This window comes from Callorhinus ursinus, unplaced genomic scaffold, assembly GCF_003265705.2.
Source record: "Callorhinus ursinus isolate GAN/ISIS: 27379988/994484 unplaced genomic scaffold, GSC_fseal_2.0 scaffold12, whole genome shotgun sequence".
Lineage (NCBI taxonomy): Eukaryota > Metazoa > Chordata > Mammalia > Carnivora > Otariidae > Callorhinus > Callorhinus ursinus.
In genome coordinates, this window is record NW_027397074.1 from 47,775,424 (window position 1) to 47,802,250 (window position 26,827).

General features: G+C 37.8%; 1 protein-coding gene across 4 annotated transcripts in view; it reads left to right on the top strand.

Moving 5' to 3' along the window:
* Positions 1–26,827, top strand: part of BBS9 (Bardet-Biedl syndrome 9) — a 474,925-nt gene that overhangs the window by 16,081 nt on the left and 432,017 nt on the right. For all 4 annotated transcript variants that reach the window (XM_025873123.2, XM_073899047.1, XM_025873126.2 and 1 more), the window contains 3 exons: positions 6,200–6,350; positions 9,190–9,254; positions 15,684–15,797. In XM_025873123.2, coding sequence (XP_025728908.1) covers positions 6,200–6,350; positions 9,190–9,254; positions 15,684–15,797 — 330 coding nt within the window. The remainder of the gene's footprint in view (positions 1–6,199; positions 6,351–9,189; positions 9,255–15,683; positions 15,798–26,827) is intronic.

A 26,827-nucleotide genomic window follows, 5' to 3' on the forward strand; every position in this document is an offset into this window, starting at 1 on the left:
ATTTCATATGTGTGTCCCACATAGAAAAAATATCGCCTATCATTCCTCAAAGCTTGGACCACCAGTATCATCATATTCTGGGGTGATTGTTATATATGAAGATTTTCTATCTCAGATTTATAGCTCCTATAAGGCCATATTTCCCAAAGGTAGGTGGATTGGAAGGGTGGGCTTAGGTGTCTGCATTTTTGATAAGCTCCAAAGTTGAAAGATGACACATAACAGTTTAAGAATAATTCTCATTGATCTTATAGAATGGAAGGTAAATGAGAGCAATTTGGGGCATGCTCTATTTGAGATAGGAATGTCTAGTAGGCAGAATAGAGGTGGCGATATTTTATTTTATTTTATTTTAATTTAATTTTTTTTTTTTTTTTTTTAGAGAGTGCACATGGAGCAGGGGATGGGGGCAGGGGGAGAGAGAGAGAGAAAATCTTAAGCAGGCTCCATGCTTAAGGGGTTCTATCTCATGATCCTGAGATCTTGATCTGAGTCAAAATCAAGAGTCTCTTAACTGACTGAGGCACCCAGGTGCCCCAGTGGTAGTGATTTTTTTTTTTAGACATTTTTTTTCTTAAGATTTTATTTATTTGTTTGACAGAGGGGGACACAGCGAGAGAGGGAATATAAGCAGGGGGAGCGGGAAAGGGAGAAGCAGGCTTCCCGCTGAGCAAGGAGCCTGACATGGGGCTCGATCCCAGGATCCCGGGATCATGACCCAAGCTGAAGGCAGACACTTAACGACTGAGCCACCTGGGTGCCCCCCCGCCCACCCAGTGGTAGTGATTTTGAAGTGAGCCATATACTGGTTGTATTTGAAGCCCTGAGAATGTATGAAAATGCACAGGGAAAGAAAGTGGAATAAGATGGAAAGAATCTAAAGACCATAACCTGAAGAATACAAGCATTAAAGGGGGAGGTTTGGGAAGGGTAGACAGTAATAGATTTCTGAGAAAGGCAGGCAGAGAGGCAGAACTAGTTGGGGTGGTACCTGGGAGGCAAGGTTTAGTGACACAAAGACTGAAGTTTCCATGCCATTTAGCAATAAGTCGTTCATTAGTGTTCTCTGTGAGGGTGGAGGAGTGGGCACAATGGTAACAAAATCTAGATTTGCCCAGTGACTGAAGGAGTAGGAGGTAGAGAAGACTGAGTGTTTATGGCCCTTTAAAGAAACTTAGCTGTGAAAGGAAGAATGGAGGATGATGACTCGTGGTAATGTAGGGTAAAGACAAGTGGGAAATATTCAATGTATAGCAGAGAGGATATATTAAAGCAGGGATGGGGCATCTGACTGGCTTGGTTGGTGGACCATGTGACTCTTTATCCCAGGGTTGTAGATTTGAGCCCCATGTTGGGTATAGAGGTTATTTAAAAATAAAATCTTAAGAAAAAAATAGAGCAGGGATCCAGAGAAGACAGTCAGAGATGGGATCAGGTGTGCAGATGGAAGGTGTGAGAACTTTTTTTTCACTGTGACAAAAGGCAAGAGGGTAAGAATGGATACAGATGAAGAGAAATTTGCAGGTCAGTTTGGGAAGTTGAGACAATAATGACCCCTACTTTTCTTTGGAGTGATGAGAGAGTGGAAAGATGGTATTAGTCATCTTGAAATTGTTTTAAGCAAAGCCAACTTGATATATAGAAGGATTCCTTACTAATCTTGAGATCCCAGTTGAAATTAGACTCCATGCATTTAAAGTGGTACTTACTTTCCTGTTCTTCTCAATTCAAGATTCAGATTCATGGGAGAGACAGATAGTAAGAAGTGGGGGTGAGTAGGAGAGTCTCAGTGGTGCAGTTTAGATTCCATGCCAGCCTGTGGCCTGGAGGAGAGTTTACTACAAGTATCCTAAGTGGAAAACACATAAAGCTGACTGAAAAATAACTACTACATTTATCTTTTAGCTACTCAGCATTTATGTCTCACATGGGGCAACTGTCCCTTGTACAACTCCACAAGCACGTGCTGTTACCCATCTGCATTGGGAGATAAAAGCCATGCACGCGTACTGCTTCAGAGGCACTTTCAGGGAGCCCCAGCTGTGCAAGTCCAGGATCTTTGGGTGATATCCCTTTCCCTTGTCTTTTAGTCATGATCACGTTCCAATATTCTGCTGCCTCTAGACTCAGTGGTATGTACAATCTGTATCCAAACTTATATATAATAGTTGAGGGAGAGAAGGAAAAATTTTAAAATTAAGATGGAGGAGTAGAAAAAATTGTATGGTAACTTAAAGAAGTCATATTGGAGGGATACCTTCTGTTTTGTATCTGGTTACTGGGCTGTGTAACTATGCTACTTACTTTTTTTTTTACTACCTTCTGTCTGGTTAGGGCTCTTGGTCTTGAGTAGAGATGGAGGGACCAGAGAATTGGTCTAGGCCTGTATTCCTGAGGGATGTAGTACATTAATGCTTGCCTAAAGAGAACTGTAGTAGTTTCATTTACTACTGATCCAGACAGTATAGGGGAGGATCCTTGGAGATCCCTGGGTTTCACTCATATTTCTTTCAGCATCATTTGGCTCTTAGGAGATGATGATGAGGTAGTCCTGGTTTCTGCAGAATGGATTGTGGGAAGTACATTTAAAGATATATGCCTATTCCTGTCCAGTGAAAGCAAACTGTTTCTGTTTAGAAAGGAGAAATGCATTATTAAGATCTAAAACTGTATTCAAGTAGATAGGTTGTATTAGTTGTCTCCAAGAAAGACAAGATGTGGAATATAGAAGAATTTGGGGTTACCCTTTAAGTTATACTGATCAACCCTAACTCTCTCTATAAGACCCATTAAACTTGAGTATTGACAGATTTGGTTATTAAACAGGGATGTGGTAGGAATCACCACATATGCATATTAATGCTTTTTGGCATCGAATTTTGAAAACTACCCCAAATCAGGCCTAGCAGTGGTATGTATGTGTGTATGTATGTATGTATGTATGCATGTGTGTATTTAAGTAGGCTCCATGCCCAGTGTGGAGCCCAACACAGGGCTTGAACTCACAACCTGGAGATTAAGACCTGAGCTGAAACCAAGAGTCGGACCAACTGAACCACCCAGGCACCCCTACCCGTGGTATTGATTTAGATTTTTCTCCCTGATGGGGAGATAGAGTTCCATTGGCTTCCATATAGCTCTCCCCATATAATATCCTTCATGTACATGTTAGGGAACCAAAAGGATGTTCTACTATTTTCTGTGAAAATACATTTCCTTTAAACTCTCAGAAACTCGGTGAGAAATCATAGGCTGGCTTTGCTCTCCCACTGGGTGAACTAAGTTAAAAAATTCATTTATCACTGAGTCTCCATAATTAACAACAACAGTATATTTCTAGGCTTCCAGAATTAGTAGTAACTCAGAGCCAGTATTCAGTATTCTCACAAAGTTTGGGTATTTCCCTTTCCTCAGTGTACCTGGATAAATAACTACTTGTCCTGTAGAGAAGGATCTGAGGAAAACTTATATGAGACATGTGTGGTGTAACAGCAACATCTGTACACTGTATTGTCTTTATTCAAGGGACTCTGAGTCTGTAAATTGACTTTAGTGTGGAAATGGGTGAGATGCCATGACTGTCTATATGGTGGCTTGAGTTAGTCTTTTTCAGAGACCTGTAATATTTTTGGTTATAGATTTCAAAAAAGGCTTGAGTTTGATAAACACATTATAGGACCTTCTTACAATTGAATACTACTCTAACAACAACAAAAAAATGAACCACTGGGAAAAAAAGGGTCTTAATGAGTCGTTCATTTCATTCCTGGGGATCCCATTAATCATAGCTTAAAATCTGTGAGAATTAGACGGTTACCTGAGATCTGGTTACTATAAAAGTTCTACTATTTTAATACTCATACATACGCATTTTGATTCTAGGGGTTAAATTGTCACCGTGTGGACTTCGCCATCCTGTCTTCCTCTTGTCTCTGAAGAAAGTGCTGTGTTGAAGTTGAATCTTGGTTATTTAGTGAGTGAAATAGGGATTAGGGCATGGCGGGATGCATAGGAAGCTCAGTGAGGAGTGTTTTAGAAAAGTTTGGAGGTTTAAGTATATTCAAGCCTTCTAGACTTTGCTAGTAACCTCATTATGTAACATTGTAATCCCATTCTTTGTGATGAATGTCTTTGCTTTTATGCATACTCATTTGTTACCGTAATTTAAAACCTACAGAATCAGTCCCTGAATTAGATTCTTAGTGGGTAAGCCTCACTGATATAAGAAGAAAGAAATTCCTTCTGCAGAGTCCCAAGGACCTTGAATTTTATTCTTTACCCTGAGATGGGAATTTTGAGGTTTAAACTTATCATTCTCTTATTTTAAATTATCTAGTGCTCTTAGAAAAGCCATCTTATATATGGTTTGGCATTCCTCCTTCCTGTTCAGTTGGCCTAGGGCAGCAGCTATCCAGTCCACCAGAGTGTCACCTGCATTGGGCACAGGGTCCCAGATACCTGGAGGGTTAACTTGATTAACATCTGTCACCGTGTACAATTTTATTGTTATTTAACCCTGCCTAGAGTCTTACTGTTTTGTGTCCCAACTCAACTCAAGAACCAATTTCCAAATATCCCTGCAGGAATTAGTACCTGCAGTTTATTCTCTGCTGCCAATTTCTTTCTGAAAAATTTTTTTTGGTCACAAGTTATAGGAAACAACTCTGATAAATACAAATAAAAGAGGGATTGGAGTGAGAGTGGCATAGATCTCCCAAATGCAAGAAGAGTTTGATTGGCCAAACCTTAGTAGGGGATGGGAACAGCATGGCTCTAGAGACTGTATAGAACTCTTGGGGTCTGTCATCAGATCATCTAGCTGCAGATTCCTGGTGTCTGTATTCAGGATTGAAATTCTCAGAATAGTACCTCTCTCATATGGTTCTTATGAGGATTTAATGAGTTAATACATAAAAGTTACATAGACCATTGGTTGGCATGCGATAAGCTCTCAGTAAATAAGTATGTAGAACTCCTACTTTTAAGTAGATGGAAAAAAGTCAATATTCTATACTAATACAGCAATTTCAAAACTGACACCTAAAGTATTAGTTTCCTAGGGCTGCCATAACAAAGTACCACAAATCGAGTGGCTTAAAGCAACAGAAATTTATTTTCTGGCAGTTTTTAGAGGCTAGAAGTCCAAAATCAAGGTGTCAGCAGGGCCATCCTACCCCTGAAGCCCGTAGGATCCCTCTTTGCCTCTTCCAGCTTCTGGTAGTCCCAGGCATTCTTTGGCTTGTGGATTTATCACTCTAATCACTGTCTCCATTGCCACATGATCATCTTCTCCTTAAATGTCTTCACATGGCATTCTCCTCCCTCCCTCCTCCCTCCCCTCCCCCTTCCTTCTTCTTTTCTTTTTTTTTTTTTTAAGATTTATTTGAGAGAGAGAGAGAGAAAGAGCAAGTGCAGAGAGGAGGGGCAGAGGGAGAGGGAGAAGGTCTCAAGCAGACTCTGCACTGAGTGCAGTGCCCGACTGGGAGCTGGATTCTACCACCCTGAGATCATGACCTGAGCCAAAATCGAGAGTTGGACACTCAACTGACTGCACCACCCAGGCCGACCCCCCACCCCGCTTTCTATTCTTATAAGAGAGTTTTATCGTACACCTAATTGAGTATGACCTCATCTTAACTTGATCTGTGAAGACCCTATTTCCAAATAAAGTCACGGGTACTGGGGGTTAGGATTTCAACATATCTTTTTTTGGCGTGGGGGACACAATTCAACCCACAACACCTATCTTACCATTTCCCCCTCTTGTGTCCAAGTACAGACATTGTTCATCAGAGCATTCTATCTAGTGAGGGCTCAGAATTCTTTTTAATACAATCATTTTGACAGCTGTAGAGTTGACACTCTATGATGAAATCAGTGTACAACCTTATACTAGTCTTTTGTGAAAGGACTTGCTTTGACTGAGTGACATCGAAGCAAGGCTTAGGAAAAACATGTAATATGTTAGTATGCTTGAATATTGGTGATATAAAAAAAGGTGTTTTTGAAAAGCTATGTCATTAAAATAAGTTCATTTTAATTATGTCATCTGCTGGCAGATTAGCCTTTGTATATGAAGCAAGACTTGATTGTTTTAATTTTTAAATTTTTCTTTTAGACATTGGAAAGTTTATTTCCAAAGACATTTTGTTGCTAATATTTGTTTCTTCTTATATCTTTTAAAAACATCTCTCTACAGATAAAATAATTGTGGGTAGCTTTATGGGATACCTAAGAATTTTTAACCCCCATCCTGTAAAAACAGGAGATGGAACTCAAGCTGAAGATTTGCTTCTAGAAGTGCATCTACGAGATCCAATATTGCAAGTGGAAGTAGGGAAGTTTGTTTCGTAAGTACAGCTCCTTAATTCTTTTTTTTTAATTTTTAAAATTTATTTATTAGAGAGAGAGAGTGAGAGATAGCATGAGAGGGAAGAGGGTCAGAGGGAGAAGCAGACTCCCTGCTGAGCAGGGAGCCCGATGTGGGACTCTATCCCGGGACTCCAGGATCATGACTTGAGCCCAACGCAGTCGCTTAACCAACTGAGCCACCCAGGCGCCCCAGTACAGCTCCTTAATTCTGACATTTTATCTTACTTGGAGGATGTCATTCCCTGACTGTCATTTTTGTGGATGCTTAAATAAAAAAAGGATTATCCATGAGTTAAATATATTTTCTGATTACTGTTACCTGGGTGTTCCTCATGTACTGGATGAATATATATTTTTTTTATATGGAAACCTGCAGATTTATGAGAATAATTTAGGACTTTTTTTTTATGGTGACAGACCTAACATGCCAGAAGTTTGCCAGAAGTTTATCAGAAGTTTAAAGAAAAAGAGATAAGCTTTTAAAAGCTTTATTTAAAATAAATAAAGAAGTAGAAAGTATTCACTTACTTAAAGCACTAATTGCCTAGGTTATATAAATGTCTGTTTAAATAATTAGACAAAGTAGCAGTTATGGTATTTGACATTTACTTTGAAGCTTTAAAATGAATTACTGCACTTATTTGGTGTAGAAAGGTCCTTAGTTTCTTAAAAGAAGCCAGCTCAATCCACAAAGTAAATCTAACTTTTACAAGAGCTTTGTTTCAAAGTACTTTATTTTTAAAACAAATTTATTTTAGGAAGCTGTTTATTAGTTTGCATTTTGTGTAATATGTCTGCTTTTTATTTCCTGATGATACTGCTGATTTTATCTTATTTTCATACATGAGTTTTCTTAAAATTGAGCCTGTGTTTCTTAATCATTATAAAAGTATGTATTGTGAAAATTTATATAGATAGAGGTGGTCTTATTATTCCTTACCTTTTTTTTTTTAAAGTTCCCTTTGCCTTTCTAAGTCTGGGAATACCCTGAGCTCTGGATTTTGACTCACTACATTCGTTTGTCATAATTTACTGGCCCCAGTTTCCATTTATTCAGGGCCTTGACTCTTGCTAGAAAAACTTGAACAACCATTCTTGAACATTGACCCCCTTCTAGTGATGTTTTCTTCTGAATGGATGCTATAGGCAGGGCATGAGGTAGGACTTTTATGTACTGTGATAGGCTGGATCAGAGAGATTTTGTGTCCGACGTGGTTGGTAAATATCCACTCCATCTAAAAGTAGATGATGATTAGGTGCCCTTTGTATACCTAGCATATATTAGGCATGATAGATTTATAAAGTAAGGAGACAGAAGGATTCTTGCCTCTAAAAAAAGCATTTTTATCTTTTCATTTTTTAAAAGAGTGAGGTGCTGTCACGATCATTCTGTTCAGTAGTCCTAAGTATAGCTTTTATCTAGGTAGTCACTTGTTGGAAGGTAGGGGTTAACATTAATGAGTGGATAGTGTACTCGTATTAACTAACTGGTACTATCTCATTAATCTTATCTATGAGATGTGATCTGTATTTAAAGAGAATGAAACTAGCTAGAGCTCAGAGCTTTAGGTCACACAGCCAGGATTTAGACCTAGGTCTATCTGATGCCATACTCTGTTATCTTTCTATGACATAATGTTCTTTTCCTGTGCATGATAGAAAAATTGTTTTGAGTGTGCAGGGCAATAAAATTTTTTTGAAGTCAGTATTGAGTATGTGATAGTTGTATATATTTTTTGCATTTTCTGGTAGTAGAGTGAATGGTGAGCATTTACATTCATTAAAACAATGTTTTGCAGGTATTATCTAATATAATTCTTGTTTTGTAAATGAGAGACTAACACTCTGAAAGATTAAATGATTACACAGATGCCAAGGTGCACAATTAGGACCCCAATCCAGGTCTTCAGATTTAATTTATAGTCTTTCTAGTTTAGAACAAACAGAGTCTGTATCAGATGTTGTACACTGGAGGACTGCTTGCAGATGTGTTTTAAATTTAAAAGAGTTGCCAATATTTAAGAACCAGAGATTTCACATAAAATCCCTGCTTTCTGGGTTTTCTTGAAAAAATGTGGAGATTTGGCCACATGCCCAGAACTGAGTAGTAGTTACTTCCTCTAGTCTGGCCCTACTCTGCAGCAGACCACAGCCGTTTACACCCTTTACTCATTTCTATCCACTGACCTGATCTTGAAGACTGGACTTAGGATTTCTAGACTGTGTTATATCTTGGAAACCACTTGATAGGGGCTGAGAAGTGTATTGGTGACAGTGGCAGTTTAGTTCAAACTGAAATATTTTCAGTGCCTTTAATAAAATTTCTGAGCTGGAAGTGACATGTGCCATTTACTAATAATGATTAGCATTCTGTGATGCTTTATACTTTACAAGGTGCTGTTGCATGATTTTATTTCATTTAATTGAAACCTCTTATTTTCCAGAGGGGGAAACAGGCTCAGAGAGATTAAGTAACTTGCCCAAGGTCATAGGATAATTACCCAGAGAGACAGGGCCAGAATTTGGATCTCTGTATTAAGGGATAGCCCTCATGAAGCGGCCTCGGATGTGACTTCTCCTGGGAGGCTCCCTTGACTTCAGGCAGTTAGTTCCTTGAGGCAGAGTCCTTGAGCCTCTGGGATTGTCAAAGTGGGTGTTTGTTGTTACATTGATTTTTCAGTTTTGAATGTTATGTATTAAATTTTTAGTTTACTGATAGTATGTTGTGGTTATAATCTCTTTTAAAAATTTTATAATTTTTTTTGTTACATCTGAAATTGATATTTAAACTTTTAAAAAACTTTTCCCATTTTTCAGAGGTACTGAAATGCTTCATTTGGCTGTGTTGCATTCTAGAAAACTTTGTGTCTATTCTATCTCAGGTAAGAAACATTTTTTTCTAATGTAAAATTTGTGTTAAAAACACCTTAATATAAAAACTTTTAATATTATGTAAGAATAGATACTCACTTATGTTCACTTGCTAGAGAACACACAAAACATTTGGTTGAAGATTATCTTATCTTGGTTAACATTTTCCCTTGTTCATTTATTTTTTCAAGTACTTAGGCTATTACATTTTTTTTTTTTTTGGTTTGCTATTTATATGCATATTTAAATTTCTAGGGGAGGATTCCTTGTAATCTCCTTCTCAGGAATTGTGTCCAGGATTGTCTGTGACTAATAGAGGCCAATTCTGTATACTTAGGATACTTGAGTGTTTTAAAAAACTTTTATTTATTTTTTATTAAAGCATAGCTGACACGCAATGTTACATTAGTTTCAGGTGTACAACACAGTGATTCCACTTCTCTCTACATTGTGCTCTGCTGTGGCTACCATCGGTCACCATACAGTGCTATTACATTACCATTGACTGTATTCCTTATGCCGTGCCTTTTATCCAGGACACTTGGGTTTTAAGAAATGTTTAATAGCAACAACAAAATTCATTAGATGCTGAGAGTCATGGTGGTTTAAAGTACTCTTTCTTTGATGAACCTTAAGTGTTTTCTCTTTACAGTTCAAATTTCTTGGCTTTTGGTTGTTTTTACTCAGCCTGCCTTAAGGCACTTGTCATTCCCTGACACTGTTCTGTAGGTACCAGTATAGCAGTTAATTATAGTTTGGTTTCAGCATTTTGATCCTTATTAAATATAAAAGTTAACTTAAAAATTTTTGTTGTAGTAATTAGATAAATTTTAGTTCAAGCTGAGAGAGTTATTTTCATGGATGTCAATATTGGGGAAATTTTTTTATGGGTACAATAAAGCTAATTGTTTGGGGGTCTGTTCCTCATACAAGAGGTGTTCTTTGGAGTTTGCTATAAATATTAGCTTCTAGGATTTGAATTTTTCATACTCATTTGGGCTTTCTTTGTATTTTGCTTTCAGTTTGAGTAATGATTTGTCTTTACTGTATTTATATGTGTATATTTATATACCCTTAACCCAGTGTGGAGCCCAGTGTGGCACTTGAACTCATGACCCCGAGATCAGGACCTGAGCTGAGCAAGAGTCGGACGCTCAACCAATTCAGCAACCTAGGTGCCCCTGAGCTGGATGTTCTTAAGTAGTCTCTTTTTGGGGGTGAAGTTCTGTTAGATTTCAAAGGCAGGCTTGGTAACCTGGACTATGGTATATGGTAGGCATATGTTGACTGTGTGAGTGAACTAATTTTGGGGTATTGCTGAGGCAATTGGTAGGGGCTCTTTATTACTGTATGTTATTTTTATTCTTCCTTCTTTTTTTTCCTTTGTACCACTATCATTTTCTTTTCCACTTTTCCATTTATAAGTCAGAAGCCCGATATAGTACCTCTCTGTCATTGGTAAACACTCCCACTGATTTCATGGTAAAAGATGTTGCTTTTCCTAGTGATAGGGCAAATATTTAGTGTTCCAGAATAAATGGAGAAGATGTGATATAGGCTACTTTCCTGCATGCATCTAGTTGTTCCTCTGTTTTCCATCATAAGGCTTTTAACTGTGAGGTGATACTATTAACTGGGTTTCACAGGGCATGGAGGAGGAGAACTTGTGCACAGTTACCCCTGAATACTTCTCGGAGAATTGGTCCCTTCCGGAGGTTCTAGGAGGGCAGGAGAGGGAAGAATCCTGCAAACTAGAAATTATGTAAGACTCTTGGCCTTCCCTGGTCCCATTTGAATGATGGCCCTGAAAGACAAAAACCTCTAGGGTTTCCCTGGGGCATAGGGCATAATAGATTAGTGATAAAGTGTATGTTTATCAAAAAGACCTGCTGAAAGAAACTGGCATGTTTGGTCACAACTTGTTTATGGGACATTGGTATTTTCCTTCAAATTAGTGTTGAAAATGAAAGTTATTTGTCATGGGAATGGTGATTTTATTGCTCTTTTATTCTTTGTATTTGTTTGCAAGCTTTGTATTCTCCTCTAAACTACAGTCCCTTAGGTCCCACCTCACTTCCCTATTCTGTCTCTCATTTCTTCAGCCTCTTATGATATTTGGAGGCTGACAATTTGTATATTTTTTCTGGCTTGGCTTGAATTGAGAAGCAGGAAAGTTAATATTTTTGTTCTGTTGAATATGTTTCTTGAGGTTCCAGACTGAACTTTTACCTAGCTTTTACTATAACAGGGCAAGCGTAAACATTTTTTAGTTTAAGTAAAACCGCTGGTGTCAACAGATGAAAGTGTTAGCTGAACTTGACATTCTCACCTCCAACTGCTCCCTCCCCAAATATGTTTTGTTTTCTTTTTATGCTGTGTGCTTCTAAAAAAAGATTTGAGGCATACTAGAGGAGACCTCCTGGACACACCAAACAACCCTTCATAGTCAGGCTGCTGTGCTGACCTCTTTTTGGTGGGTGATATGTTATCAATTGCATGCTTAATATAGAGAAATAGCAGGGTCTTGCTGAAATGAAGTTAGCCCACCTTATCATACCTAAAGGAAAAGCATCACATGGCATTTCAGATTCCTTTCTTTTTTTATTTTATTTTTTTCCCATTTTTTATTGTTATGTTAATCACCATACATTACATCATTAGTTTTTGATGTAGTGTTCCATGATTCATTGTTTGTGCATAACACCCAGTGCTCCACGCAGAACGTGCCCTCTTTAATACCCATCACCAGGCTAACCCATCCCCCCACCCCCCTCCCCTCTAGAACCCTCAGTTTGTTTCTCAGAGTCCATCGTCTCTCATGGTTCGTCTCCCCCTCCGATTTACCCCCCTTCACTCTTCCCTTCCTGCTATCTTCTTCTTCTTCTTCTTTTTTTTTTTTTAACATATATTGCATTATTTGTTTCAGAGGTACAGATCTGTGATTCAACAGTCTTGCACAATTCACAGCGCTCACCATAGCACATACCCTTCCCAATGTCTATCACCCAGCCACCCCATCCCTCCCACCCCACCCCCACTCCAGCAACCCTCAGTTTGTTTCCTGAGATTAAGAATTTCTCATATCAGTGAGGTCATGTGATACATGTCTTTCTCTGATTGACTTATTTCACTCAGCATAACACCCTCCAGTTCTATCCACGTCGTTGCGAATGGCAAGATCTCATTCCTTTTGATGGCTGCATGATATTCCATGGTATATATATACCATGTTTTCTTTATCCATTCTTCAGATTCCTTTCTGATGGGCTTCAGTTTTTGAGTAAATGGTTACAGATGTGTGAGCATAAGCCATACTGATTATGTTCTCTTAAATATTCTTTTCCAAAAATTATGTACTTCAGCAAGCATTTGCTAAGCATTTGACATATTTATAGAATTTTAATGTTTGCTGTGAGTGGGCAAAAAGATGTGGTTCTTTACTTTTGATAGGCTTATATAATCTAATTTGGTTATTTAACACAATGAACCTTTTAATTTATTACTCTGTAATGGCTTTTATTTCATTTAACTTCATTAGATTTCTCCACAGTTATCTAAAATTGCACCAAAAACTGTTGTCAAGGTGACCTTTGATTTTAACAGAGAGTTTTTTGTTTAAATCACATCATGTTTAAATAAGGCCAATAGCATCAGTGTTCTAATATTCATTTTACTTTCTAATTGATTAAACTTCATATATATATATATATTTTAAGATTTTATTTACTTATTTGATAGAGAGAGAGATAGCGAGAGCAGGAACACAAGCAGGGGCAGTGGGAGAGGGAGAAGCAGACTTCCTGCAGAGCCCGGAGCCCGATGCGGGGCTCGATCCCAGGACTCTGGGATCATGACCTGAGCTGAAGGCAGACGCTTAATGACTGAGCCACCCAGGCACCCCAATGAAACTTCATATTAATTTTAGCTATACATGGACTGTATTTATAGAGATACACTTGCTATATTCAATCTGTATATCCCAGGACAAAACCTGTGTATAAGTAATTTTAATCTTGTGTCATCGATGCTTCTCTAGGAAAAAATGGTCAGAAATTTTATATTTTTCAGATATTTTATTCCAAAGTAGTATCTAAGGAAGACAAATTGTCTTCTGTTCTCCATAGGTGCATTATTAAGTTTTAAAGTGCTATTATCTGAAATCTGAAGATTACTACTGCCTTTGGAGCTTTTGCAGAACACAAATCCTAGTGTCATTTCATGCCAAGTTTGTCTAAGTATTGAATGCTGACCCCTGTGTTCACTGACCTTTCAGCTAGCAAACATGTGTAAATGCATTCCTTACTCAGAGGAGTTGATTTGGTTTTAGGTACAGGATGAAATTTGTAATTTCTGTAGGGACAAACCAAATTTCCAAGTTTCTTGGAACTTTTTTTTCCTGGTTTCTTGTAGGCTGGACCTCTCTTAAGGTTAAGGCTGTGAGTTATTTAGTGTGTGTGTGTTTCTCTTTCTCTTTTCTTTTTTTTTGGCCCATGTGGTTGCGATTACCCGTTTCCCTGCACCTTACTGATTTTACTACCATTTAGATTTCACAAAGCTTTCATCTATCAGGGTTAGCAGGCAAATTTGAGTCTTTCTCTTTGTTTATTATTCTATTGGTATGTGAAGTCTGTTGTTCCCATTTTCAGGGGCATAAATCAGAGAAGTGATTTTCCTCCAAGAAATTCTCCCCTGTTAGTTTTCTCTTTCAACCCTTCACCTTCCAAATGAAGAAAAGGCCAGGCTAAGAAAGGTGGAGGTGGAAATGATGTATTTTGATGGCTGGTTTATTTAGGGAAATTGTCATTGGCTTACCAAGTTTTTTCCAAGTTATAAAATGATGGACAGCCAGGCACCAGGATATATAGTGCTAACTCTAAAGACCTACTTTGAGTACTCTGTCCTTTACCAGCTGTGTGATTTGGGGGAAAATTTCTTAAACATTTTATTTATTTATTTATTTATTTATTTATTTATTTATTTATTTATTTATTTATTTATTTATTTATTTATTTATTTATCAGAGAGAGAGAGAGCACGCGCACGCACAAGCAGGGGGAGTGGCAAGCCGAGGGAGAAGCAGGCTCCCCACTGAGCAAGGAGCCTCATGGGGCACTTGATCCCAGGATTCTGGGATCATGACCTGAGTCGAAGGCAGACCCTTAGCCGACTGAGCCACCCAGGTGTCCCTTAAACTTTTTTTTAACTTAGGGTACTTGCCTCACTTCTAAAATGGAAATAGAAATATTTTGGTTCTTACAACCTCAGTGTACATTGGTAAAACCTTTTGGACTAAAATAAATGCTCATGTATAAATATGTATACACATACATACAGATAGACGTATATGTTTAGATTGTTTTAATGATCTAATACTATCCAGTTGGGGGACTATTTCATTTGCTCTGTATTTTAAGTTTTTCTTTAAATTTTGCATTTTTGAATGAAAGACAAAGATGCTCAATGGAAAAGTTGCATTCTGAATCCTTTTTTTTTCTATCACCTCTTTTAATATAACGTTCTTGCCTGGTTACTGGGACATAGCTTCAGCTGTAAGTCCTCTAGAAAGCCTAACAACCAGAGAGTAAAATAAATATAAGGAATCTTTCTTGAGGTGCCTGGGTGGCTCAGTCGCTTGAGTATCTGTCTTCAGCTCGAGTTGTGATCTCGGGGTCCTGGGATCGAGCCCCGTATCAGGCTTCTTGCTCAGTGGGGAGTCTGCTTCTCCCTCTTCCTCTGCCCCTCCCTCCCACTCATGTTCGCTCTCTCTCAAATAAATAAATAAAATCTTTATTAAAAAAAGAATCTTTTCAAATTTGGAAAGAAATAGAAAGAAATTATAGTACATATGATCTATTAAATGCAGAAAAAGTATCTTTGCTTTGAAGGAGATTCTTCTTCGAGGACTTCAAATAAAACATATTGTCCTCTTTACTTGCTAAAGGAAACTTTAGAATATCTATCCATTAAATTAGGATATAGTGTATTAGGGGCTTGAGTATTTGGAAAGTTGGGAAAGGAAGCTGAATTGCTTGAAAGTGTGGGGAATTTTTTCTAAGACACTTTGAGTCATGTCTTTGCTCTTTTATTGTTTAAGTATAAGGAACTTGACCTCATTTATTTCAGAACTAAAATTGAACGGTTCTGTTTTTATTTAAAATAATTATACTTTACTCAAACATAATGGAAATAGATAAGAAATGTCACCCAAGGTGGTATTTCATCTAATGGTGTAATCTACCCAAGACTTAAATTGTTCTAACTGTGCTGGAATTCTGTGTCATCAGTATGCTAATTATTCATAATACGCATTGTTTTAGTGCTTTGTCATTTTAAATTTCACTGAAATTGAATTACTTAGAATTGGGGTGGAGGATGAGAAGAAATGAATATTTTTAAATGTAAACAAATACAAAGCAATTCTGTAATTTTTTTCTCCTTAGGAACCTTGGGTAATGTGGAACACGGAAACCAATATCAGATCAAATTGATGTATGAACATAACCTTCAGAGAACAGCCTGCAATATGACTTATGGATCATTTGGTGGTGTAAAAGGTAATTTGCATTAATCGTGAGTATGCTATTGCAAGTACCAGATTTAGGATATTTGGCCATATAAAAATGGAGGATCATGGGGTATGAATCTCAGAGGGAATTAAACATATTTTATTGAGACCTTTATATTCAAGTGGTCAAGCAAAATAATGAAAAGAAAAACTTTAAACATCAAATGTGTTTGATTTTCTTATAACCAGCACTTTTATATGGTCTACAGAGATATTTCTAAAAATGTCTTTTCTTTAAATTTTGTCTTTGTACATGAGCTGACTGAAATTGAGCTTTTTTGGGTAGAACTGTGTGACTGCCTCTCTTAGTGGAAGAAGGGGTTGATCTCCTTGATAGGGCATCCCTGTCCTACTTGTGATAGGGCCGGGCGAAGCTGTAGAATCCTCTCCCCACCCAGGGCCACTGCCCAGGGTTCTGTAGGTTGTTTCTGCTTTAGAGTGCCTGGACTGGGGGCAAGCGGAGACTGAAATGCAGACCTCATCCTGCTCATCAAGCCATGTGCCCTGGCCTAGAATAAACCTCCCCAGAGGAAGGGGGCCTTTTCTAAATTTCACAAAGGCATTACATTTACCAAGTATTGGCTCAGTGAGGCTGGGCTCCTTCCACCTTGGGGGGGGTATCTTTTTCTAGGTAGCATGGGGCTACGTGCAGCTTGCCCACCCTAATCCCAGAGCTTCCTGCGTTACCAGGGCTTGATGCTTGCTTGGGTACCCTGTTGCTGTTGGCATGGGAGAGTTTTTTTATCTACCATCTACCTCCTCTCACTTCACTGTGATAGGGCGATAGAGGAGCCCCTGGTGCTGGAGTGAGGACAGGAAGCCAGGTAGTGACGCTTTACCTTTGTGGTTGTGTGTGTGTGTTGGGGGGGTGGTGGGGAGGTACCTGTGGAACATGAACTAGGGATTTCACAATATTTTACCTCTTTCTGGGTAAAATATCTTTCTCATTTTTATGAGTTAATTGTTTAAGCATTGTATTAAATGTAGACTGCCTATGTTAGATTTTTCTTTAGTGACATGAAAAAAAATGACTTTATTTTGGAAGTCATTTGTGTGAACTCAGTTCTTTCATACACAGAGATAAAGGTGAGGAAGAATGAATTTGAGTGTTATCAATTAACAGGAATATTTTAGGTGGTGATGTACAAATAAATGTTTTGCATAAAGTGATATGAAACAAAACACTTGGCTAGATTGTGGACTTGCTTAACTTGAGTAATGGGAATGTTTGGATTATTTAAGGAATACGGGAGATGTCCAGAGTTGGATGAAGAGAGGAGAGAAAGTGCTAAAATTTGGTGAGAGGCTAACTTTTATCAGTGAAGTATCCCTTCCTAATCTCAGTTGTCAGAACTGATTTTCACTGTTCTTTAAAAAAAAAGTCTGACATGATCAGGGGACCTAGGCCTCTGTTGTTTAATAAACTGTTTTAATTCTTTTCCCCTACTAAATCTTCAAAAGGCAAATTGCTAAATTCTGTGCATCTGGAGTCCAAAAAATTATAAGAGAAAAAAGTGCTTTGGCTAAATGAAAGTAAGTTTTAATTTTTTTGGTAGAATCAAGACAATTCTTTAGACCACCTATCAGATGTTATATTGATTGCACTGTACTTTTTTTTTTTATCAGATCAAGTTAACCCAATTAAAATAAAGTTTTAAATAAGTAAAAAGAGATTCCTTGCTTTTGTGTGACATTTTTGCCAGATTTAATAATGGACTTCCAAAGTAATGATATAGTTGCTAATTGTTTTGAAAAGAGCAGATGACTTTGTACTTATATAATACCTTCTCTTATTTCTTAAACTTTGCCTTACACTTAAAAAGTACCTGTTGAAAAAACAAGAGGCCATTCTGACATGCTTTACTTTCCTTTGGTTAAGCAGAACATTTCACAATTTGAAACAGAAATGTCTGAGTAGCAGAAGTGATTATTCCATTTAAAGGGTTTGAAACACATAATATCACTGTGGTATCTACAAAAAATATGAAAAAATAGTGGGGTTGGTAAATTAGTGAAAATCAGCCGTATTGGCAGATTTCCAGGGGGTAACCGAGTTACTACTAATAGGTACATGATTTCTTTTTGGGAGGATGAAAATGTTCTAAAATTAGATTATGGTGATGGTGGTTGTACAGTTCTACAAATACAGTAAATACTTGAGCTGTATACTTTAAAGAGGTGATATATAATATCTCAATACAATTGTCAAAAACATTAGCCATGGGATAAAATCTGATGCTAGAGAGGTGATAGTACAGTCTGCGTATCCTACATTGCTTGGGGCCATGTAAAATGACATAATATTCCTATAAAGCAGGTTGGCTATTGAAAACCATGAAAATATTCTTGGATGTTCATATGTGACTTATGGCAATGTGTATTAGGAAATGATCCAAAATATAGAAAAATCATATCAAGTTGCCATATAGTTATTTATTTCCTCTTTCTGTCCTCCCGTCCTTCCTTTCATATATACATTTATATATTTGTTTGTAATAGGGAAAAATTAGAACTTATCTAAATGAGTAATAGAGGAGAATGACTAAGTTTTGATGCCTAGTTCAGTAGGTTGTTATGAAGCTATTAAGATTGTTTTGTTTGCTGAAATGTACATCTTTGTACATAACTCTTTGTCCACATTTCTGATTATTTCCCTAGGATAGAATGTGAAAATGGGGATAGTGAGTCACTAGGTTATAAAAATTTTTTTCTCAACCTGAAAACTCCCCCTGCCATATACTATATAAATAAATTGTAAAAAGTACAGAACTTAAGAAGAAGAAAGTAAAAGTCACTCCAGGATATGCACATTTCAGTACAAAGCCCATTTTCTAAGCCTGATATCACTGTGTGTACCTAATGTGCACCTTTCCAGGAGTGAGCGGGTCAGTCTTTTAATTTGAAAACTTCCCTAGACTTATCTGAATTAAAAAAGGAAACTTAACATTTGTTGTCTTCTATCTTCCTCTGTGTTTAGGATGCCTTCTTGTGGAATTATTTAGTTGTATAATCATGTCAGTAGTTCTCAAGAAAGGAATTAAGCAAGAAGAAAACCTGGCCCCATTTTAAACAAATGTATTTATGAGGAGTGGGAAGGCAGAGTGAATTTATTTTGCATGTGCACCAGAATAAACTACCACTAGATGGCAGTACTCTACAGCCTTGGATTTTAGTTGGTTGTGCCTTTAAGGTATGGTAGGAAATCACCAGTGGAGGAATTTTGAGCCCAAATAATACTTTCCCTTTTACTAAAAATAAATGTAACTTCTTCATGTTGCAGAAAAGTAATGGAGTGGTTTTAAAATAAATTTAATTATAATAGGTAACATCTCAGAATATAATGTAAAAATGCTTTCTAGCTGTGCTTCTCAAACTTAAAGTTGCATTTGAATCACAATGGGATCTTGATAAAAATGCAGGTTCTAACTCTGTAAGTCCAGAAATGGACCTGAGTTTGAATTTCTGATACTCTTCTCAGTGATGCCAGGTCTCAGAGATCTAGAGGTATGTTGATATCCTCCATCTACTGAGTACTCTTCTGTACTAGGCACTGCTCTAAATTCTTTACAGGTTGAGTAACTTAAGATATACTAAACAAATGGTAGAGAAGGGATTCTAACTCAGACTCTCTGCTTCCAGAATCTTGTGGTGTTAACCATACTAAAATGCTTCTTTGTCTGGGCTGTGAGTAAATTAACCTTCTTCCTAATTCAGAAAAAAACCTTCCTATCAGAAAGAGGTGTATCTTGGTTTGGCTGAAGTTAGTGCATAACTTTGATTCTTTGTAGATTATGGACAACATGTTGAGTAACTTCTGGGTCAGATACTTGCTTTTTCCAATTTGATTTTTTTTAGTTCGTGCTTTGGTTTCTAAGAAAAATGCTCCCCCAGGCTCCCAATGATCAAAGAGGTTGTATATATATGGGAGGATAATATATGATTTGAAATTAGCAAAAGAGTGATTACTGGTTTTTTTAACCTTTTCTTTGTTTGCTTGTTCATTAAGAAAATCTTTCAAAAACACCTTTTATACATTTGCAAAAACTCAAAGGTACATTCCTTTGATGCAGTAGGGTTGGCTTTATGTCAAGCTACATGTAATGCCTATTAATGAGAAGAAGTGGTAAGGAAATAGGAAATCTAGTTTTATGAACTAGTTGAAGCATATTTGCTTAATATCTTCCATTATTCAGACTACTGCCTACAATTGCAGAATTTAAGTTAAAATTCTTTCCATATTATACTTTTTAGGGAGAAATGACTGATATTAATGGCTGTATTGGGCTTTTTTAAACAAAAGGAGTGTGGGAGATGTGTTTGGAGTTAAAAAAATGTAGTTTCTCTAATATATGCTTTTTTTAAAGAACATGTGACTGGGTTTTTATAAAAATGGTAGTTTATCTTTGCCTTTTATACCATTGACAAACTAATACTTGCAAAATTTAGTGAGTGGCATAAACATGGACAATCAACTTACAGTTTGGGAAGATACTAAATCAGTTTTGAAAAGGTAGATTTGAATTGATTTAAAAATATGTTATTAAAATTGATGGAATTTATTTGGTAATTTGAACTCTACTTGTTTTTGAAAAAAGGAACAAAGATATCTCTGCTGGATTTTCCTCAGCTTTTGTTTCATTGTGTCACTACAATAGTGGTGGTTGATATGGCACTTTACCTAGTTAAGATAAGCTTGCCAATTCAGAATTGTATTTTGAAAAGGACAGCATTAATATGGACTGACAGAAAGCCAGTGGTACAGTGAAGAAAGAATGCTATTGTTGTAAGGTCAGCAACTGCAACCACTTAGCTTGGTAAAGTAAGATACTTTAGTGTATGTAATTTTTCTTGCTACCATCAAGATAATTGAGCTGTATGTGTGTATCTATGTATATAATTTTACTGTGGTAAGAACAATTAACATGGGGTACAGTTGACAAACAACATTATGTTAGTTTCATATGTATAATATAATGATTTGATATTTGTATCTCTTAACAGATTTTAAAGTGTACGATATAATATTGTTATCTGTAAGCGGCTCTAATTTTTAAAACTAGTTTTCTTGATTATTAATTTTTGTTTTTCATGGGGATATTTATATTTTGAGCTTACCAGGTAATAGACAACTGCAGACTTAAAGAAACATTACCATTAAAAACCAATACCTCTCAATTTCTTTATGTAACTGTGGTGAGTTTGAGGATTTTGGAGTCGATCAAAGAAAAAGGCATGACTATGAGATGTCAGTAGCCCCCAATGAGCTTTATTTGGGTGGTGGTTTGACAGGATTGCATTGAAGGGAAGTCCCTCACTGAAGGAGATTTTCCAGAGAACCATCACCTAGAGGGGGAAGCGGGCAAGGAAACTCCCTGGGGAGAGGGAAATCTGAGTGGGGCATATATGTGTAGGTGATACTGCTCAGATGCTAGATGGTGAGTCCTGGTCTGGAAGCTGTGGCGGGCAACAGTGACTTCTTTAGCTCCAGGATTTGTCTCATCTATGGCTAGTAGATGTTGGGTGCATTTTTGCAGAATATGCAAAGCAGGCACACTATAAATGACTAAAAATATGCTATTCTGGGCTATAATTAAAGAAAATGAAAGTGTAAAAATTTAAGTTTGGCATCTGTGGACTTTGAGTTCACATTCATGGTCAGCCTGCTCTGAGGAACTAAACAACTTGGGGCCAATACATAGGGGCCACCTTTAACTCATGTATATAACATTAACAGAAGAGGGTGAAATAGATGCTAGGTGGCCAACACACTGTAAATGTCCATCTTGCTTTTGACTTCACTTTCTGTCCTAGAACCTTCTTTGGGTGCTGCTTTACAATGGCCAGGAGAGGCAAGCAGTGGTGATTTGAGTGTGCCGTGAGGTGTTTATGTGAACTGCAGGAGGCAGGGGATAAGCAACTGAAACGTGTGCTTTGCTCTGGGCTGCATGCAGTCTCATTCTGGCTGTACTGTGGGGTGATAATTGCTCCAAATGTTTGTTCATATTTAGAGATTTGTTATAATTCAGTTTAATCAAATGCTTTTCAAGGCCATTTGTCATGTTTTTATTTATTTATTTATTTATAAATAAATTTTTATTGTTATGTTAATCACCATACATCATTAGTTTTTGATGTAGTGGTCCATGATTCATTGTGCCTAACACCCAGTGCTCCACGTAGAATGTGCCCTCTTTCATACCCATCACCAGGCTAACCCATCCCCCCTCTCCCCTCCCCTCTAGAACCCTCAGCTTGTTTTTCAGAGTCCATCATCTCTAATGGTTCATCTCCCCCTCCGACTTACTCCCCTTCATTCTTCCCCTCCTGCTACTTCTTTTTTTTTCTTAACATATATTGCATTATTTGTTTCAGAAGTACAGATCTGTGATTCATCAGTCTTGTACAATTCACAGGGATCACCATAGCACATACCCTCCCCAATGTCTATCACCCAGCCACCCAATCCCTCCCACCCCCCACCACTCCAGCAACCCTCAGTTTGTTTCCTGAAATTAAGAATTCCTCATATCAGTGAGGTCATATGATACATGTCTTTCTCTGACTGACTTATTTCACTCAGCATAACACCCTCCAGTTCCATCCACGTCGTTGCAAATGGCAAGATCTCATTCCTTTTGATGGCTGCATAATATTCCATTGTGTATATATACCACTTCTTCTTTATCCATTCATCTGTCGATGGACATCTTGGCTCTTTCCACAGTTTGGCTATTGTGGACATTGCTGCTATAAACATTTGGGTCCCTACATTTGTATCTTTGGGGTAAATACCCAGTAGTGCAATTGCTGGATCATATGGTAGCTCTATTTTCAACTTTTTGAGGAACCTCCATACTGTTTTCCAGAGTGGTTGCACCAGCTTCCTTTCCCACCAACACTGTAGGAGGGTTCCCCTTTCTCCACATCCCCACCAACATCTGTCGTTTCCTGACTTGTTAATTTTAGCCATTCTGACGGGTGTGAGGTGGTATCTCATTGAGGTTTTGATTTGGATTTCCCTGATGCTGAGCGATGTTGAGCACTTTTTCATGTGTCTGTTGGCCATTTGGATGTCTTCTTTGGAAAAATGTCTGTTCGTGTCTTCTGCCCATTTCTTGATTGGATTATTTGTTCTTTGGGTGTTGAGTTTGATAAGTTCTTTATAGATTTTGGATACTAGCCCTTTATCTGATATGTCATTTGCAAATATTTTCTCCCATTCTGTCGGTTGTCTTTTGGTTTTGTGGACTGTTTCTTTTGCTGTGCAAAAGCTTTTGATCTTGATGAAATCCCAGTAGTTCATTTTTGCCCTGGCTTCCCTTGCCTTTGGCGATGTTCCTAGGAAGAAGTTGCTGTGGCTGAGGTCGAAGAGGTTGCTGCCTGTGTTCTCCTTTAGGATTTGGATGGACTCCTGTCTCACGTTTAGGTCTTTCAACCATTTGGAGTCTATTTTTGTGTGTGGTGTCAGGAAACGGTCCAGTTTCATTCTTCTGCATGTGGCTGTCCAATTTTCCCAACACCATTTGTGGAAGAGACTGTCTTTTTTCCATTGGACATTCTTTCCTGCTTTGTCAAAGATGAGTTGGCCGTAGAGTTGAGGGTCCATTTCTGGGCTCTCTATTCTGTTCCATTGATCAATGTGTCTGTTTTTGTGCCAGTACCATACTGTCTTGATGATGACAGCTTTGTAATAGAGCTGGAAGTCCAGAATTGTGATGCCGCCAGCTTTGCTTTTCTTTTTCAACATTCCTCTGGCTATTCGGGGTCTCTTCTGCTTCCAAACAAATTTTAGGATTATTTGTTCCATTTCTTTGAAAAAGGTGGATGGTATTTTGATGGGGATTGCATTGAATGTGTAGATTGCTCTAGGTAGCATTGACATCTTCACAATGTTTGTTCATCCAATCCATGAGCATGGAACCTTTTTCCATTTCTTTGTGTCTTTTTCAATTTCTTTCATGAGTATTTTATAGTTTTCTGAGTACAGATCCTTTGCCTCTTTGGTTAAATTTATTCCTAGGTATCTTATGGTTTTGGGCGCAACTGTAAATGGGATCGACTCCTTGATTTGTCTCTCTTCTGTCTTGTTGTGGGTGTATAGGAATGCCACTGATTTCTGTGCATTGATTTTATATCCTGCCACTTGACAGAATTCCTGTATGAGTTCTAGCAGTTTTGGGGTGGAGTCTTTTGGGTTTTCCACATACAGTATCCTATCATCTGCAAAGAGTGAGAGTTTGACTTCTTCTTTGCCGATTTGGATGCCTTTGATTTCTTTTTGTTGTCTGATTGCTGTGGCTAGGACTTCTAATACTATGTTGAATAGCAGTGGTGAGAGTGGACATCCCTGCCGCGTTCCTGACCTGAGGGGAAAAGCTCTCAGCTTTTCCCCATTGAGAATGATATTCGCTGTAGGTTTTTCGTAGATGGCTTTTATGATATTGAGGTATGTACCCTCTGTCCCTATCCTCTGAAGAGTTTTGATCAAGAAAGGATGCTGTACTTTGTCAAATGCTTTTTCTGCATCTATTGAGAGGATCATAGGATTCTTGTTCTTTCTTTTGTTAACGTATTGTATCACGTTGATTGATTTGCGGATGTTGAACCAGCCTTGCAGCCCAGGGATAAATCCCACTTGGTCATGGTGAATAATCCTTTTAATGTCCTGTTGGATCCTATTGGCTAGTATTTTGGTGAGAATTTTTGCATCCATGTTCATAAAGGATATTGGTCTGTAATTCTCCTTTTCGATGGGATCTTTGTCTGGTTTTGGGATCAAGGTAATGGTGGCCTCATAAAATGAGTTCGGAAGTTTTCCTTCCCTTTCTATTTTTTGGAACAGTTTCAGGAGAATAGGTATTAATTCTTCTTTAAGTGTCTGATAGAATTCCCCTGGGAAGCCATCTGGCCCTGGGCTTTTGTTTGTTGGGAGATTTTGGACGACTGCTTCAATTTCTTTAGTGGTTATAGGTCTGTTCAGGTTTTCTATTTCTTCCTGGTTCAATTTTGGTAGTTGATACATCTCTTTTCTTCCAGGTTATCTAATTTGCTGGCATAGAGTTGCTCATAATATGTTCTTATAATTGTTTGTATTTCGTTGGTGTTGGTTGTGATCTGTCCTCTTTCATTCATGATTTTGTTGATTTGGGTCCTTTCTCTTTTCTTTTTGATAAGTCTGGCCAGGGGTTTATCAATCTTGTTAATTCTTTCAAAGAACCAGCTCCTAGTTTCGTTGATCTGTTCTACTGTTCTTTTGGTTTGTATTTTATTGATTTCTGCTCTGATCTTTATTATTTCTCTTCTCCTGCTGGGTTTAGGCTTTATTTGCTGTCTTTCCCCAGCTCCCTTAGGTGTAGGGTTAGGTTGTGTATTTGAGACCTTTCTTGTTTCTTGAGAAAGGCTTGTATTGCTATATACTTTCCTCTCAGGACTGCCTTTGCTGCATCCCAAAGATTTTGAAGAGTTGTGTTTTCATTTTCATTGGTTTCCATGAATTTTTTTAATTCTTCTTTAATTTCCTGGTTGACCCATTCATTCCTTAGTGGGATGCTCTTTAGCCTCCATGTATTTGAGTTCTTTCCGACTTTCCTCTTGTGATTGAGTTCTAGTTTCAAAGCATTGTGGTCTGAAAATATGCAGGGAATGATCCCAATCTTTTGGTACCGGTTGAGACCTGATTTGTGACCTAGGATGTGATCGATTCTGGAGAATGTTCCATGGGCACTAGAGAAGAATGTGTATTCCGTTGCTTTGGGATGGAATGTTCTGGATATGTCTGTAAAGTCCATTTGGTCCAGTGTTTCATGTAAAGTCTTTATTTCCTTGTTGATCTTTTGCTTAGCTGATCTGTCCATTTCAGTCAGGGGCGTGTTAAAGTCCCCCACTATTATTGTATTGTTGTCAATGTGTTTCTTCGCTTTTGTTATTAATTGCCTTATATAATTGTCTGCTCCCACGTTAGGGGCATAGATATTTACAATTGTTAGATCTTCTTGTTGGGTAGACCCTTTAAGTAGGATATAGTGTCCTTCTTCATCTCTTATTACAGTCTTTGTTTTAAAATCTAATTTGTCTGATATAAGGATTGCCACCCGAGCTTTCTTTTGGTGTCCGTTAGCATGGTAAATTGTTTTCCACCCTCTCACTTTCAATCTGGGGGTGTCTGTGGGTCTAAAATGAGTCTCTTGCAGACAGCATATTGATGGGTTTTGTTTTTTAATCCAATCTGATAGCCTGTGTCTTTTGATTGGGGCATTTAGCTCATTTACATTCAGGGTAACTATTGAAAGATTTGAATTTAGTGCCATTGTATTGCCTGTAAGGTGACTGTGACTGTATATTGTCTGTGTTCCTTTCTGATCTATGCTGCTTTTAGGCTCTCTCTTTGCTTAGAGGACCTCTTTCAATATTTCTTGTAGGGCTGGTTTTGTGTTTGCAAATTCCTTTAGTTTTTGTTTGTCCTGGAAGCTTTTTATCTCTCCTTCAATTTTCAATGAGAGCCTAGCTGGATATAGTATTCTTGGCTGCATATTTTTCTCGTTTAGTGCTCTGAAGATATCATGCCAGCCCTTTCTGGCCTGCCAGGTCTCTGTGGATAGGTCTGTTGCCAATCTAATGTTTCTACCATTGTAGGTTACATATCTCTTCTCCCGAGCTGCTTTCAGGATTTCCTTTTTGTCTCTGAGACTCGTAAGTTTTACTATTAGATGTCGGGGTGTTGACCTATTTTTATTGATTTTGAGACGGGTTCTCTGTGCCTCCTGGATTTTGATGTCTGTTTCCTTCCCCACATTAGGGAAGTTCACTGCTATTATTTGCTCCAATATGCCTTCTGCCCCTCTCTCTCTTTCTTCTTCTTCTGGGATCTCAATTATTCTAATGTTGTTTCGTCTTATCATATCGCTTATCTCTCGAATTCTGCCCTCGTGATCCTGTAGTTGTTTCTCTCTCTTTTTCTCAGCCTCTTTATTTTCCATCATTTGGTCTTCTATATCACTGATTCTTTCTTCTGCCTCATTT